This window comes from Erinaceus europaeus, chromosome 18, assembly GCF_950295315.1.
Source record: "Erinaceus europaeus chromosome 18, mEriEur2.1, whole genome shotgun sequence".
NCBI lineage: Eukaryota > Metazoa > Chordata > Mammalia > Eulipotyphla > Erinaceidae > Erinaceus > Erinaceus europaeus.
Window position 1 is genome coordinate 77,956,362 of NC_080179.1, and position 18,060 is coordinate 77,974,421.

Consider the following 18,060-nt stretch of genomic DNA (forward strand, 5'->3'; position numbering starts at 1 on the left):
AGAGTAGCTCCCAAATATGGGAAAAGTATATAAATATTGTTGACTGTAAACACCATCAATCTGATCTGATCTGGGGCCCATATTCAGCACAAGAGCCTGTGTGACTTCTGCATCCCAGTAGGTCTGAGCTCACAGCCTGTGGTCACAGCCAGAAACCTTCCAGGCTGCACTAATTTCAGGATCCATCTTTCTCGGGTGGTAGGTAGAGTATGTTGTCCCACCTCCCTTTGGAGAATGGAACATTCCCTACCATTGTTGATCCACATTGAGGGCAGTGTCATATAGGGGCCCACACAGGAGTCCATTATGTTGTTCCTGATGGAGATGACCAGTGACAATGGAGAGAGGGATCTGTTAGAGGTCTAGGCCCATCATGTCTGTGAAGGGATCTCAGAGACCCCTGACTAGGGCCCCAGATGATGGGATGGCCTGGTAGTGACTAGAGAGGCATCATTAAAGTGTGCCAGTCTCCTGCCCCACTTCAGCATTTGTGGTTCTTACGTCCTCTGACAAGGTTAGCTTTGGAGTGATTGGGGGACATGTAATAGGAGGTAGGTGAGGAGGGTATCTAGGGTCTAAGTAGAAACTGCTTCATTAGGTACTTCATGGCGTCTTTTTAGGTCTTTCTACTTCCTTGCTTCATTTATTGACTCACCACAAATCATTGTGCACTTTTGCTTTAAGGTGTATATTTTCTCCTAACTTACGGATACATGCACGTATGCCCTATCTCATGGGTCCTGGTCTATACCTAGGTTTTGAGGTTTTGTTAAGAAGTGGGTCCATGCTCCCAGAGGGATAGAGAATGGGAAAGCTATCGGGGGAGGGGGTGGGATATGGAGATTGGGCGGTGGGAAATGTGTGGAGTTGTACCCCTCCTACCCTATGGTTTTGTTAATTAATCCTTTCTTAAATAAATAAATTTAAAAAAAAAGAAGTGCACCACCTGGGTAGTTGGGCGGTAACATGGCACAAAGCGCAAGGACCAGAATAAGGATCCTCGTTCTAGCCTCTGGCTCCCCACCTGCAGGGGAGGCGCAAAACAGGCAGTGAAGCAGGTCTGCAGGTGTCTGTCTTTCTCTACTGTTGGTCTGCTTCTAAATTCTGCTTCTAAGACCTTCTGTTTTGATCATCACACTAGGTTCGCTTGTATTACTTACGATGTGGTCTATTCACAGAATCAGTTTTCCCTGGGTCCCGCCCTGCCTGCAGGGTGTTGGTTTAATCCCCACTGGTTAGATGGAAGCTTTCTATGTTCCCTTCATGCTCTTTTTTTGCCCCGCCCCCTCTCCTAGTCATTTCTTTTCCCTTGCCACTTCAGGTGAAGAGATGCATAAAAGGCGATGTATCTGATTAATAAACGAGATACTGCTTCCCAGCTCAGCCATGAGTCCCTGGTCGTCTGTCTACTGCCCGCGAAGCTAGCCCAGCCCGGCACTCTACCCCTCTCTGTCTTCCCCTCCTCTCTCCATTTCTCTCTGTCCTATATAACTATTAAAATTTTTTTTAAAAAAAGTGTGCTACCCAAAGTGGAGTTAGGGAGTTCTGTGCACTAGGAAAGGTCTCAGCAGAGCCATGGAGCTAAGGGTTGACATTCCACTGGTTTCCCTGGGCAGACAACTCCACCATGTGTCCTGGAGCCCAGCCTCCCCAGAGCCTTGCCCCACTAGGGAAAGAGAGAGACAGGCTGGGAGTATGGATCCACCTGCCAACGCCCATGTTCAGTGGGGAAGCAGTTACAGAAGGCAGACCTCCTCCCCACCTTCTGCATCCCACAGTGACCTTGGGTCCATACTCCCAGAGGGATAAAGAATTGGAAAGCTACCAGGGGAGGGGATGAGATATGGAGCTCTGGGGGGGTGAGCATTGTGTGAAAATGTACTCCTCCTATCCTACAATCTTGTCAGTGTTTCCATTTTATAAAAAAAAATATATTTTTGATTGTGGTTAGGGAACCAGGCGGGTGCACATGGTTAAGTGCATACATCACAGTGTGTGAAGACCCGTGTTCAGGGCTGCAGGTGTCTCTCTGTCTCTCACCCCCCTCTCAAGTTCTATCATTAGCCAATAAATAATAAATAAATCATATATATATTTTAAAAAAAAAAGAAACTGTGGTTCAAGTGCTCTGTCCCCACCTGCAGAGGTAAAAGTTTTATGAGCAGTGAAGCAGTTCTGCAGGTATGTCTCTCTCCCTCTCCATCTCCCCCTTCCCTCCCAATTTCTGTCTCCAAAATATCAAAAAAAAAAGTGTTACTCATATTTAATGACATGGATATGTGTAGGAAAAGTTTTCAAACAAGTTGAAAGATTTTATATATATTTCTTGATACTCTGAAAGATAAACATTAAAAATCGACCTCAGTAAATGTGCCTGGTAGACATAGACTAAAAAAAACCCAAAAACTTCCTATACTAAGACTTTGCTCTAATTTTTCCACTAAAAATTAAACAGGAAGGGAGTCGAGTGGTAGTGCAGAGGGTTAAGCACATGTGGCGCAAAACCAGGGCCAGTTTACCCAGTTCGAGCCCCCGGCTCTCCACCTGCAGGGGAGTCGCTTCATAAGCAGTGAGGCAGGTCTGCAAGTGTCTTTCTCTCCTCTCTGACTTCCCCATCTCTCTCGATTTCTGTCATATCCAACAACAACAACAGCTATGACAACAATAACAACTACAACAAGTGCAACAACAAGGGCTACAAAATGGGAAAAAATGGCCTCCAGGAGCAGTGGATTTGTGGTGCTGGCAACCAGCCCCAGTAGTAACCCTAGAGGCAAAAAAAAAAAAAAAAAAATTAAACGGGGCACAGAGAGGTAGTGCTGCAGTAGCACAAGTGACTTGCTCTAGAGTTCCTAGTTTTGATCCCACATACCACTGATAGCAAGAAATGAACAGTGCCCTGATAAATAAACACAAGAAGAGAACAGTAACAAAAACAGTAAAACATGTTACATATGACAGCATCTTTTAAAAGAACTGATTATTTCTCCATGGTAAGCTTGACTTTCTCTTTTGATGGAACTTCTGTATATAATCTGTTAAATTTTCAAGTGGTTCTCTGGCCAATGCCATGAATAGAATAGAATAGAATAGAATAGAATAGAATAGAATAGAATAGAATAGAATAGAATAGAATAGAATAGAATAGAATAGAATAGGGAAAGTTCTGTGTTTTGCGTGCTCCAGTAAAGTTTTTTTATATATATAAAGAGATAAAAATAATTAGGATAAGAGGGATGGCTCAGTGGTAAAGCATCTGTGAGACTCTGGATTAAATCTCTTAGCATCACTTGAGAGAGAGAGACTCTGTTTCAACAAGAGATTTTTTTAAATTATTAATGATCGGCAGGATCATAGGACAAGAGGGGCACATTCCCGCCACCAGAGCTCCATATCCCTCCCTCCACTGGAAGCTTTTCTGTTCTTTATCCTTCTGGGAGCATGGATCCAAGATCACTATGGGGAGCAGAAGGTGGAAAGTCTGGCTTCTGTAGTTGCTTCTCCACTGGACATGGGTGTTGGCAGGTTGATCCACACCCCCAGCCTGTTTCTATCTTTCCCTAGTGGGGAAGGGCTCTGGAGAGGTGGGCTTCCAGAGTCTATTGGTGAGGTCATCTGTCCAGTGAAGTCAGGTTGGTGTCATGGTAGCATCTGTAACTCAAGAGATTTTAAAAACAAGTTATAACAAGTAAGTCTTGCTAGTGATCAAGTTCAAAGATAGTTGAGGGTTGGTTGGGATGGTCATGTGGTTAATCTCTGTAATATAGTGACAGGTTGATGTGGGACATTCATTAAAAGTTAGACAAACCTTCACAGAGAGGCATGACAATGGGAGCATTCACATTTCTAATGCCAGAGAGTATGGCGATGTGTTTCTTTAAATGAAAAAATATATATATTGAGACAGGCTGGGAGTATGGATCCACCTGTCAACGCCCATGTTCAGCGGGGAAGCAGTTACAGAAGCCAGACCTCCTCCCCACCTTCTGCATCCCACAGTGACCCTGGGTCCATACTCCCAGAGGGATAAAGAATTGGAAAGCTTTCAGGGGATGGGATGGGATACAGAGTTCTGGTGGTGGGAATTGTGTGGAGTTGTCCCCCTCTTATCCTATGGTCTTGTCAGTGTTTCCATTTTATAAATAAAAAATTTTAAATATATATATTAATTTTCATTTTATAATAAAGTATTCTCTTCTGTATTCCAGGAATCTGTCTTAAATTACCGCTTAGACCCTCTGGGCATTGTGGATGGCTTCACTGCCGAGGTTGGGGCAAGTGGTGTCTTCTGCCCTACACACTTGATCCTTCCTGTGGAAGTGTCATTCTATAGTGTTTCAGACGACAATGCTCCCTCTCCTTACATGGTAAGTATATAGAACTCTAGTACTGCTTTGGTGCAGTGATTGAAAATGTAACATCTCCTAGAACACAAGCAAGAAAAGTGAATACTGCATAGACACTGGCACAGCAGAACATCTCACTTCATAGTGAAGTATCCTTGACAGTAGCCACAGCCTTTTGCATCTGAAGAGGATGCTTTTTTTAAAAAAATTTTTACTGCCACCAGGGTTATCACTAGGTCTCAGTGCAAGCAGTATGAATCCACCACTCAATTTTTTTCCTATTGTCTTCTCTTTCTGTTTTTATTTGATATAACAGAGAAATTGACAGGGGAGGGGGAAGACAGTGAGGGGAAAGTTTGACATCATCAGACCTGCTTCATTATTCATGAAGCCTTCTCCCAGTAGGTGGGAAGTGGGGCTCAAACCTGGGGTCCTGTAGATAGTATTAAACTGGATTCTCCACTGTCTGGCCCTTACCTAGTATCTTACTAGATTTTAGTTGTTCATATTCTGTTAATATTGTTTGCTAAGATTCCTACAATCATATGTCCAGAATCCTTTTGAAAATGAAGCAAACATCTGAAATTAATAGGAAAGACTTGGCAAAAGTAGAAATAAGTTTGAAAGGATACGGAAAAATAGGTCGTTGATAACACTATTTCTATAAATGTTACTAATTTTTGTGTAATTTGGAAGAAAACATTAAGAATTTGACTAGCAGCACTTTAATTCCAACCTTGCTAAGTTCATTCACATCTTCAGGTTTTTACTGTATATTCTTACCCCTACAATAGTTGCCTTTACATTTGATTCCCATCTTAGCAAAACCTCTTTAAACAGTATATATTTATAATATATATAATTTGTCATACAGAGTCCCTACTAATAGCATAATAGCATAAAAACAACATTAAAGATAAACTGACTGAAAAGAAGACCAAATAAATATCTGTGACTGAAATTTGTGAGTAAGAGCTAATTTTAACTGCATTTAAAAAAGGGCAAAATAGAGAGTCGGGCGGTAGCTAGTGGGTTAAGCACATGTGACACAAAGTGCAAGGACCGGCATAAGGATCCCAGTTCAGGCCCCCGGCTCCCCACCTGCAGGGGGGTCGCTTCACAGGCGGTGAAGCAGGTCTGCAGGTGTCTGTCTTTCTCTCCCTCCTCTCTGTCTCCCCTCCTCTCAATTTCTGTCTGTCCTATCCAGCAACAACTATAGCAATGACAACAATAATAATAACAATAACAACAAGGGTAATAACAAAATGGGGAAAATGGCCTCCAGGAACAGTGGTTTTTTAGTGCAGGCACTGGGCCCCAGCAATAACACTGGAAGCAAATATATATATATATAATTTAAAGGGGGAGGGCAAAATTGCACTAGTCTTTGACCTTGGTTGGCATCTTTTTTTTTAAAAAAAAAAAAGGTTGAGGGATTAAGAAAGGGTCTCCAGCAAGGGTACAGTGATGATCACAAATGTTGATTAGATACATTATGATAACTTAATCAGGTTACTGAATTGTACTAGTCTATCCTTAGAAACTCCCTCTCAGCTTTTCTCCACTTACATTCCTCTCTCAACTTTCCACTCTGCATTTTTCTTTCTAAATCAGCTTACTCAGTAGGGTGGGTCCACTTTGCTAATGGTCCTCTAGAATCCTAGACCACAAGTCATGCACAGAGGAAATTATTCATGTATCCTGCCTCCAAGGACTCTTATGTTTTGGTAACTCAAGTACTTTCAGATGATCTCACTCTGATCAGATAATATCGATCCCAGACCAGGAAAGGCAGGCATCAAACTCCAGCTTGTCACTCTAATAGTAACCTTGAGATCCTGCATAGCAAGTCTTACAGATAGCTCACAGAGGCACATGCTGACACAGTTGGTGTAGATGGCACAGGGCTTTGTTAATAGTTCCTGAAAGACTAAAAGCCATCTAATACGTCCAGTTGGCTTTTAGCTTTATTTCTTTCACAGAGACAGAAATTGAGACGGAAGGGGTAAATAACAAGGGGGTGGGAGACACCTACAGCATTGCTTCACCATTTGTGAAGCTCCCACCCTGCAGGTGGGAGCCAGAGACTTAAACTTGGGTTCTTGCACATGGTGACATGTGCACTCTACCAAGTATGCGACTTTCAACTCCCCTAGTTCCCCCCCAACTCTGGCAAGTCCGGTCTGCTGGTGTCTGTCTTTCTCTCTCCCTCTCTGTCTTCCCTCCTGTCTCGGTTTCTCTCTATCCTTTCTAATGAAATGGGAAGATGGCTGCAAGGAGCAATCGATTTCTAATGGCAGCACTAAGCCCCAGTAATAATCCTGGAGGCAAGAAAAGGAAGGAAGGAGGGAGGGAGGGAGATCTGAGCATCACTGTGTGTAGGAAGCTGGGGCTTCATGCTGAGGCCCTCCCTGCCTCTGTGTGTCTCTCCAGTTAGAAGCAGTGGGTCAAAAGCACTTTGCAGTTGAGCGACCTATCATATCTCCTATAACATCTCACCATGTTTAGAACCACTTTGTGGTGGGACGAGGCAGGAAGGTTTAAGGCAGGCAGTGGCAGGTTTGAGTCTCATTTACATTACAGGCTCATAAACAGCTTTCTTCTGCTTTGTAATGAAGCAGATTAAGATGCATTTCTTTTGGTTTTACTTAACTTTACATATTGTCTTTTCCACATTATTTCAGATATTTTTGTGAAAAATTAACAGATTTAGTTTATGGTAGTCTTTCTATTCCATCCTATTGAGTTGTTGGAAAAGTTATGATTTGTTTTTTCTGTTTTTTTTTTTCCTATGCAAAAATGTGTAGGGAGCCAGGTGGTAGCGCAGTGGGTTAAGCTCAAAGCGCAAGGACCGGTGTAAGAATCCCAGTTCGAGCCCCCGGCTCCCCACCTGCAGGGGAGTCGCTTCACAGGCGGTGAAGCAGGTCTGCAGGTGTCTGTCTTTCTCTCTCCCTCTCTGTCTTCCCCTCCTCTCTCCATTTCTCTCTGTCCTGTCCAACAACGACAACATCAATAACAACAATAACTACAACAATAAAACAAGGTCAACAAAAAGGAATAAATAAATAAATAAATATTTTTTAAAATGTGTAATGACTTTTCCAACAGACCAATAAATACTAGAGGAAAATGTGGCACTTTTTTAGTTTTAGGCCCAGCAGGTGGCATAGTGGTTGCACTAAAAACTTGTGTGCATATTGAATTCCTGCTACCAAACAAACAAAAAAGTGATCATTGAGCTGACAGATAGCTCACTTGGCTAATATGCTGTTTTGCCAAGGGCACAACCCAGGTTTAAACCTGGGCCTACCCATGCTTTAGGGAAGCTTCGGGGCTGTGGTCTCAATCACACAGTCACTCTCTGCCTCTCTATCTAGAAAAAAAGAGAGAGAAGAAAACAGAGTTAAAATTGGTAAATATGGTATCTTTTTGGGGGTAGAAATGCTAATATGACAGCCATTGAAAATAGTTTAAATTGTAATTAGTAATACATTTATTAATAGCATTAATAACACCTTAAAGTTTACAATTTTTCATCTTTTCTAATTTGCCAATGCCGTTACTGGTTCTTCCATTACTTAGAAGTTATTGTTGTAAATATTACCTTAAACTTTAAAGCTTTTTTAAAAAAATGGTGTTCTTTCTTTATGGTTTGTTTGTTATTATGCTCTAAAAATTTGTAGAGTTGAGGGGCCAGGTGGTGTCACACTTGGTTAAGTGCACATGTTACCATATGTAAGACCTAGGATCAAGCCCCCAGTCCCCACCTGCAGAGGGAAAGTTTTACAAGTAGTAAGCAGGGCTACAGTTCTCTCTCTCTCTCTCTCTCTCTCTCTCTCTCTCTCTCCCTCCCTCCCTCCCTCTCTTTCCCACTCCCCTCTCAAGTTTTCTCTCTGTCCATCAAAATAAATAAAGTTTTAAAAAATGTGTAGAGCTGCATGTACTTTTTATTTTCTTATTTTTATTATCTTAATTTATTGGATAGAGACAGCCAGAAATCAAGAGGATGGGGAGATAGAGAGTGACAGAGACACCTGCAGCATTGCTTCCCCCTGCAGGTGGGGACTGAGGGTTCCAACCAGGGTCCTTGTGCATTATAACATGTGTGCTTAACCAGGTGCACACCACTGGTCCCTGTATTTTTTCTTCTTAAACTGTTTTTATTAGTGATTTACAAAATTATATGATAATGTGGGTTTAGCTCCATACCCCCCACCGACGTTCTGCATCACCACCTGTACCCCACTCAAAGATTACCACCGTAGTTCTCCTAAGATCTTAGAGGTGTGCTGACTACTTTTTTTTTTAAGTTCATGTGTTTCAGCTGTTTTCCACATGTGAATGAAATCATCTGGTAGATGTTCTTTACTTCCTTATTCACTAAGCATAATCACCTCCAGTTCCATCCATTTTGTCCTTAAGGAAATAATATCATCTCTTTTCCATTGGGTATATGCCCCATAACTTTTTTCCTAGAGAATTGCTCATCTCTGGCTTATGGTGGTGCAGGGGGATTGAACCTGGAACCTGGAAGCCTCAGATGGGAACAAGGGGCTTGAGCCCAGATGCCTGTGCAAGGTGGCATGTACTCTACTGGGTGCACCGCTATCCAGCCCTGTTTTCCCCCCTTTTCTTTTCATAGAGAGGATAAAGCAGTAAAGAAATACAGAGAGGAGAGGCACCTGCAGTACTGTTTTTACCACCTGTGCAGCCTCACCCCATGGGGCATGTGGGGCTCCAGCCTGATGACCAGCCTGGTGGCCAGCTCTAGCAGGTCCGCCACCACCAGGCCTCCATACTGTTTACTGTATTAGCTGCAAGAGCAAGAAACTGCTTCTGCAAGGGTGCAGCCCTCACTGTATCACACTGAGAGAGCCTCTACTGTTTGAATATTCCATACTGAAAGAATCCTGAAATTACACTAACTATAAGATTTGTGGTTGTCGGGGAGTCGGGCTGTAGTACAGCGGGCTAAGCGCAGGTGGCGCAAAGCACAAAGACCAGCATAAGGATCCCGGTTCGAACCCCGGCTCCCCACCTGCAGGGGAGTCGCTTCACAGGCGGTGAAGCAGGTCTGCAGGTGTCTATCTTTCTCTCCTCCTCTCTGTCTTCCCCTCCCTCTCTCCATTTCTCTCTGTCCTATCCAACAACAACAACAATAACTACAACAATAAAACAACAAGGGCAACAAAAGAGAAAAAATAAATAAAATAAATATAAAAAAATTAAAAAAAAAAAAAAGATTTGTGGTTGTTGTTTTGGTCTTGGATATATGCACAAATCAGTTTGTACTCAACTTGTCTTCTTTTATTTCAAGGGTGTGATTACTTTAGAGTCCCTTGGTAAAAGGGGTTACCGCGTACCTCCTTCAGGAACAATACAAGTGGTATGTGTTTTCTAGCCTACAATTGCAATAATCATTCTCTCACATACATATAGAACTTAGCCCTTTCTCCTGCTACTGCTGCTGCAACGACTTTGGTAAGTAACCATGGGGCTGCAACTTAGTTTGGAGTTTCCCTGCTCTGGCCCAGGAGTGACCATTTGGGGACCTCCATAAAGGAAAGCATTAATAAACTAACCAAGGTGAATGCTTTAGGATAACAGGAAATGAGTGTTTATGTAACTGTGAGCAGTTAGCAATATGATTAGAAGCTTCCACTGCAAATGCTTTCTATTTAAAATATGCCATATTTAATATTTATTTAAAAGGAGACCCCAAAATACTAGCATTGCTTTGGTAAGAAAACTTGGGGAATAAATGATATTGCCCTTAGTGCCATAATTTTTCAATGTTTTTATTACTCATTTATTTGTTTATTGGATAGAGACAGAGAAGTTGAGAGGGGAGGGCAAGATCGAGAGGGAGAGAGACAGACACCTGCAGACCTGCTTCACCACTCGTGAAGTGCCCGCCTTGCAGGTGGGTACTGGGGGCTCAAGCCGGGGTCCTTGTGCCTTATACCATGTGCACTGAACCAGATGCACACCCACCCACCTGATCCTGCTAGTATCATAGTTTCTAAAATTACCTGATGTCATAGCTACACACAATGGAAATGCAGCTTGGCCGTTGCCAAGCAAGAAAAGGCGTGTCCCCACTTAGTCTAGAACTCTTCTAGCTCAAAGCAGTCCTTTCTCACCTCTATTATAATCACTCACAGAGGAGTAACTTAATATCAGGGCCAGCTCCTCACTGAGTCCATCTCCAAGCCAGGTTCAAGATAACCGTATAAGCCCGAAAGCCTGTAACAGCAGAACTGTTATAGACTGAAAATGTCTGGTTCATATCAGTCTACTGCATCTTAGTAAAGCTGGAAATTTGAAACAAATTCCAACTGACTTCCTTGCACCACGCATCTTGTGTGGTTCAGTAAAGACTGTGTGGGCACATTTATTATAATAAGCATTTTACTAAGTCACTTTGTCCCATCGCCATTGCTTCAAGCATTTTGTTTCCTATCACACGAGTGAAACATAGTGTTTCACAGTCTCCCTCTCTCCCTCTCTGTTTATGTGGGGGGTTATGTACAGTTTGTACTGAGGGTGCATCACGGCATAATTTTTAATTGGAATGGACTTCGTGAATAACAAGAATGGTAACTCTTGTTCTTTGCCTCTGGCTCTGTAGCTCGTAGAAAGCTTGGGTTACTTACTGGAAAGCTAACCCTACCAGTTGTCATAGGAATGGGGCTTAAACCCAGAGGCATTCACCTCTTGTCTGAGGACTCTTGGATTTAATGGTTAGTGTCACATCTGAAATTCAGATATCTCTTGAATTCCCTGTATCATTCAAATATGCCTAAGTGTATTTTGAACTCCTGGCTGGTTAGCCGTAGGTAATGGTTGCTAAATGTATTCACCATGTGTTGGTAATTTGGCTAGAGTTAGATCAGCAGTCTGGGGTCTTGTTTAAAAATTACAGTTGAGGCTGGTGGAAACTCACCCAGTAGAGTACTCACCTGCCCATGCAAGAGTCACTGGGTTTGAGCCTACTTCATAACTAATAAAAATAGAATTTACTTTCTAAACATGGGAAATATTTCCAAGTCTCTTTCCAAGAACATATTTTTAATTTTACATAAACCATAGGAACAAAAATGTCAAAAGTCTAATTTACTGAGCATTTTATAAGTTATTTAATTGCCATTAAAACTGTAGGGAAAAAAATCACTTCTATTTTGAGAACTTTATGGTTAATAAAGTTAATAATGAAGCTATGTTTGAAATAATTGAGCTAAAATGTTTTAACCTAGCAAGAAGGTGTATTTTGCTTTGTATAGTGGAATGATTTGACTACAGAATGAAAGATTTATATTATTATTAAAATGACATGTGACAAAAGAATTTGATTCAGTACAGAATCCTCGTGAAATAAAAAATTAAAACTTAAGAAATAACCAATATAGACAGGGGTAAATAGCGTAATGATTATGCAAAGCCTGTCATGCCTAAGGCTGCAAGGTCCCAGGTTCAGTTCCCCATATCACCATAAACCAGAACTGATCCGTGCTCTGGGCCACCCCTGCCCTCAGAAATAACCAATACATTTTGTAAAATTATGAAATTTCAATTATTTTTAAAATCTAAATTAAATCTACTGGTACAGTCATTTAAAGACCTATTTTAATAACTGGTACAATAACTGAGTCACATCTGCAAATCACTTGTTTCTTTTTTTTAACATTTCATTTATTCACGAGAGAAGTATAGGTAGACAGAGAGAGACTAGAGCACTGTTCAGCAGTGGCTCATGGTGGTGCCGGGGAGTGACCATGGGACCTCAGAGCCGCAGGCAGGGAAGTCTTCCGCAGAACTGTTAATGCTACTATCTCCCGGCCCCCAGCCACTATTTCTAATGAGTAATTTCTGTATTATTTCTCCAGACCTTATTTAACCCTAATAAGACTGTGGTGAAGATGTTTGTTGTGATATATGACTTACGAGAGATGCCAGCCAACCACCAGACGTTCCTCCGGCAAAGAACTTTCTCTGTACCCATCAAAGAAGAGCTGAAGAGAAGTGTTAATAGAGCGACTGCGCGGCATGCAGAGGACCGCTCACTGCGCTACCTCATACATCTGAGGTGAGGCTTCAGATGAGTGTAAAACCTATTTTAAAAGAGCAGCTCTGATGGCCTTGAGTTTTTGACTGAGGGATGAATGGTTTACAGTAAACACAGTTGTTGGTACATATGCAGAACTTCTCAGTTTTCTGTAAAACACTCTCATCCCTCAGCCCAGGCCCTCCTCCACCATCAGCACCAAGACCTGACCCCCCCCTCCCCCCAGAGCCTTTACTTTGGCGCAAGACACCAAACCCAGTCAGGTTCTGCTTGGTGTTTCCTTTTGTTATTATTTCCCAGCTTCAACCCATGAGTGAGATCATCCCATATTCATCCTTCTCTTATCTCAGTTAACATGATTCCTTCAAGCTCCATCCATCCAAGATGAGATGAAAAAGGTGAGTTCATCATTCTTTTTTTTTTTTTGACAGGACAGAGAGAAATAGGAAGAGAGATAGACACCTGCAGACCTGCTTCACTCCGTATGAAGTGACCCCCCTGCAGGTGGATTCTGCTGTGTCAGTGATAAGAAGAGAGACTGTATGTTAGACCTAGACTGATAGAAAGAGGCACCTAGAGTGGCCCAGGAGGTGGCGCAGTGGATAAAGCATTGCACTCTCAAGCATGAGGTCCTGAGTTCCGTCCCCAGCAGCACATGTACCAGAGTAATGTCTGGTTCTTTCTCTCCTATCTTTCTCATTAATAAATAAATAAAATCTTAAAAAATAAAGAAAGAGGCATCTAGAGTGGGGGTAACACTGACCTAGAAGCATGTACAAAGGGAGATCAGCCAGAAAGAGAAGGAAGAACATGGGATGAGCTCACTCATAGAAGCTGAAAAATAAGATCAGAAACACAAAACAGGACTTGAACTGGAGTTGATGTATTGCACCAAAGTAAAAGACTGGGGTGGGGGTGGAGGATTCAAGTCCTAGAAGACAGAGGAGGACCTAGTGGGGTTTGAATTGTTATGTGCAAACTGAGAAATGTTACACATGTACAAACTATTATATTTTATTTTACTGTTGACTGTAAACCATTAATTCCCCAATAAAGAAATTTTTTTAAAAAGTGAGATCTACAGTATCTTGAAAAGTTGACAGTGACTTAATGATGTAGCAAGATTTCATGTTCTAAAATGTCTCAGATTTGGGTTGTCTTTTGGACACTTACTCTGAAATAATGCAACTTTTTATTTGTTCATTTAGGTTCCAGAGTTCGAAATCTGGAAAGATCTACCTCCACCGAGATGTGCGGCTCCTGTTTTCAAGGAAGTCCATGGAAGTCGACAGTGGGGCTGCGTACGAACTCAAATCCTACACAGAGTCGCCGATAAACCCACAGTTCTCACCTCGGTGTTAGTTAGGAACAGTGAGTCACAGTGTTTGCCCAGTTCTGCACTGGGAGCAGCAGCTAGCGTGGACCAGGATGCACCAGATTAGCAGCTGGGAAAGTGGATCCTCTGCTGATACCCTGGACCAGTTTTTATGAAAGGACTCCTGGGATGGAACCCATATATCCCACACGGACTGGAAGGACTCACTTCCTGATCCTTTTTGTCCTGTTGAAATCACCTCATGGGACATGTTGCAGCCGAAACCTCCCCTCCCCACCCTGCCCGTAGGTAGATTAGTGTTTATACATTTTACTTCTCAATTATTTAATATTTAATGTTTTCCTTAATACCCGTGATACTTGTCTCTAGTATTCGAATGTAGCACAAATCCTATGTAAAATCATCCTATGTATTTTTGACATTAGTGTTATAGTCTGAAATATATGCACAGGCCTTTCCTTTTGTGTCATGTGTTGTAAGTGCTGTTCATTTAAGTTACTGAAAGTGATAGTGAGCTGGAGTGAAGATGAATGTGGGCTTCCTTTTGACTAGCACACTATGCCAACAAGCTGCCTTTTCTGAAGGAGTCAGGTCTCGTGTGGACAGGGTGCGATCCCCAGGGTTCTCTGCTCCCCCAGCCGTCCCTGGACATGCTCTGTCAGACACACAGTGTGTGTGGACGTTGCTGCTGCACCTTCTCTTCACGGGCTCGGCTCATCACGCTCATTCCTGTTCCCTCCAGAATCCCCTTTTCCAAGAAACAGTTCTGGTTTTCCTTAGTCATTACGACAGAAGCTTTAAACTTGAAACTGCCGTCCCATACTAGATAACTTCTGCAGATTACTAAGAGAATATGTACTTTGAAATGACTTAGTATTTATACTATAAATATATGAAAAACCTATGAGACGCACATTCGGTGTTTGTTTTTACGTGGGCTGTTTCTGTTTCATGTGAGTTTCCGGCAGCTAACAAGCAGTATCCCTTTGATCTTCACGGCTGCTAAGAGAATAGCTTTGTCCCATTTTACTACTTGTGGGAGGTACATTTATTTTATTGGGGGCTAATGGTTTACAATACTGGTGTTTATACATGGGTAAATCTTCTCACCTCGGTCTGCAGATCACTCTCAATCCCAGCCTAGGTCCTTTCCACCACCATGCACCAAGACCCCATAGCTTCCCCTCCCTACCCCCTCCCTAGAGTCCTTTTCTTTCTTATAATACACCAAATCCACTCCAAGTTGTACTTTGTGCTTCCTCTTTCTGTTTTGTCCTTTCTTCTCCTCCTCCTCCTTTTCCTTCTTCTTCTTCTTCTTCTCCTTTTTACTGATGTAATAATTGACAGGATTGTGAGATAAGAGGGGAACAATTAAGTCAACAAAACTCCCTCCGCTGGAGTTCCAGGTCCCATCCCCTCCATTGGAAACTCCCCTGTACTTTATCCCTCTGGGAGTATGGCCCAAAGATCTTTATGGGATGCAGTAGGTGGGAAGTCTGGCTTCTGTAATTTCTACTCCGATGGACATGGGTGTTGGCAGGTCAATCCATACCCCTAGCCTGTTCCGTCTTTCCCTAGTGGGGTAGGGCTCTTGGGAGGCAGGATTCAACGACGTATTGGCCAGGCCATCTGCCTAGGGAGTGCCCAGTAGTCTACAGTGACTCAATAAGTGCAGCAAGCAAGTAGAAAGACAAAGTACTTAATCAAATATTTTTCACTTAGACCTAGATGTCCTCCTCACCTAATTCCTGTTTCACTTCCCTCAATCACTCTTAAGCCCAGCCCTGTCAGATAAAGTGAGGACGACAAAAGCTGGATAAAGGCAAGAGACTAGCATACTTCAGTGATGGCCTTTTAGGTCACTCCCAGGCCACCCATCATCCGGGCCCCTAGTCAGGGAATCCTGGGATTCCCACAGAGACATTATGGGCCTAGACCTCTTAACAGACCCCTCTCTCCACTGTCACTGGTCATCCCCATCAGGAACAACATCATAAACCCTCTTCTGGGTGTCAACAGGACATTGCCCTCAGTGTATAACAACAACGGTAGAAACTGCCCCACTCTCTGAGTGGAGGCTGGGTGAAAATATTCTGCCACTTGAAGACTGGTTTTGAAATGAGTGCAACCTAGAATGATCCTAGCTATGACCATGGAATGCAAGTTCAGACCAGCGGGGGATGCAGAGGTCGCATGTTGGTCTGCTTCTAATACCCCTTCTGTTGCATTGCTTGTGGTCTATTTACAGAATCGCCGTTTTCATTGGTTTAATCCCCGCTGGTCTATTTACAGAATCGCCGTTTTCATTGGTTTAGTCCCCACTGGTCTATTTACAGAATCGCCGTTTTCATTGGTTTAACCCCGCTGGTCTATTTACAGAATCACTGTTTTCATTGGTTTAGTCCCCACTGGTCTATTTACATCATCATTGTTTTCATTGGTTTAATCCCCACTGGTTCATGCCCTATCTCCCTTCTCCCCACCCCCATGTTCCGCACTTCCTCTTCCTGACACTTCCACCTCAGGAGATATAAAAGACAGGGCTTTCTAATGAAGAGAGATTAGATTAGAAGAGATTAGACTGTTGAACTGCATCCCCACTCGTCAATAAAGATTGAACTGCGTTCCCAGCTCAGCCATGAGTCCATGGTCCCGCCCGTGAAGCTAGCCCGGCAAATGGCGCCCTGAACAGGGACTGGCATATGGCGCCCAACCAACGTGGGACCTAACCTGCCCATCCCCCAGATAAGTAAACTTGGCTGCCCATCCACTATGGGCTGCCTTGCTACTTATGAAGAGGTTTCCCAAAGCCTCTACTCTTTCGTCATGAGACAGTTTCTCTGTCTCTGGAACATTTTGCTCTGGGCCACACTTTGGTTCCCTGACTGGGAACTTTGGTTCCTTATGACCGTGATCGTAGAGCTTGGGAGATGCGCGGAGATTTCTCCTGGGACTCTCTGGACTTCCTCTCGTATGTTCCCCAGGTCTTCTCTGGGTCAGGACGTGGAAGAGAAAAGGGGCGAGATTGGAATAGTAAAAACCGGAAGTGGCAAGTTGGAAACAGAAATGGCTAGGAAAGGGGATGGAGAGAGGCAAAAGGCATGCTGGGAAGGTGGAAGCATCCTTAGCAACTGTTGCGATGGTTTTAACTGAATTAGCAATACCCTGAGGGGGTAACGTGGTGGGGGATCTTTCAGGCAAAACAATGATTATGTATGTAGAGCAGGGAGGCTGGCTTTAAGGCCCAACACCAGGAGCCATGGATTTATAGTGCATGCAACAAACCACAGTGATAACCCTAGTAGCAGTGAAAGAGAGAGGGAGAGAACATCAGAAATAGAAAGCAAATGACCACACTCTTTAAAGTAGAAGAAAGGCTTAGGAAAAATGAAGCTACTTTTTTGAGAGACTGAAGACTCCATTAGAAAAGCAAATATCAGAATTACAGGGAAAGGAGAAGAAGAATGTTTCCATCTTCACAGAAATAACAGTGGAAAAGTCTCCAAATCTGGGATATGTCAGAATGTAGATGTTCAAGGATCAGAGAATTCCCAATCTCAAAGTGTCCCTTATATTTTCATAGTCACATGAGAGAGAAATTGAGAAGGGGTAGGCAGAGAGAAAGCTAGTCACCTGCAGACCTGCTTTGCTGCTTGGGAAGCATCACCCCTGCAGGTGTGGAGGGGAGGCTCAAACCGGGGTCACTGCACATAGTATTAAGTGCATTTAACCAGGCGCACCGCCACACAGCCCCCCTAAACTCAAGCCTACCCCAAGACACTTCACTCGGTAGGTCTCCTGCCATTCTCTTCTGGCCTGTAGTGCCTGTGTGCTGCTGATCTTGTGGCTTTTCCTCTGCAGGTGACTGTTATTTGATCTTCCCGCAGGTCATGAGTCCCAGGGCTTTCTTACTACATGCAGATATATATATATATTTCCTTTTTGTTGCTCTTGTTGCTTTTATTGTTATTGTAGTTATTACTGTTGATGTTGTCGTTGTTGGCTAGGACAGAGAGAAATGGAGAGAGGAGGGGAAGACAGAGAGGGAGAGGCAAAGACAGACACCTGCAGACCTGCTTCACCGCCTGGGAAGCGACTCCCCTGCAGGTGGGGAGCCGGGGGCTCGAACCGGGATCCTCACGCCGGTCCCTGCGCTTTGCGCCACGTGCGACAAACCCACTGCCCTGCCGCCTGACTCCCCTACATGCAAATTTCTAGGCTAGGGGGGCGGGATGGACAATGCTACATGCAGAAACTCCCGCGCAGAGACCCCCGCGCAGACCCCCGAGCCCCGCGCAGACCCCCGACCCCCG

At 43.4% G+C, this 18,060-nt stretch overlaps 1 protein-coding gene across 5 annotated transcripts in view; it reads left to right on the forward strand.

The window, feature by feature from the left end:
* ATOSA (atos homolog A) overlaps positions 1 to 14,205 on the forward strand; it is a 46,740-nt gene extending 32,535 nt beyond the window's left edge. For 3 of the 5 annotated variants that reach the window (XM_060178244.1, XM_060178243.1, XM_060178245.1), the window contains 4 exons: positions 4,209 to 4,367; positions 9,664 to 9,732; positions 12,233 to 12,432; positions 13,620 to 14,205. In XM_060178244.1, coding sequence (XP_060034227.1) covers positions 4,209 to 4,367; positions 9,664 to 9,732; positions 12,233 to 12,432; positions 13,620 to 13,773 — 582 coding nt within the window. In that variant the 3' untranslated portion in view covers positions 13,774 to 14,205. Of the gene's footprint in view, positions 1 to 4,208; positions 4,368 to 9,663; positions 9,828 to 12,232; positions 12,433 to 13,619 lie in introns of those variants that run through there. The other 2 variants (XR_009546016.1, XM_060178242.1) reach the window with 2 other exon arrangements.
* The last annotated feature ends 3,855 nt before the right edge of the window (positions 14,206 to 18,060 follow it).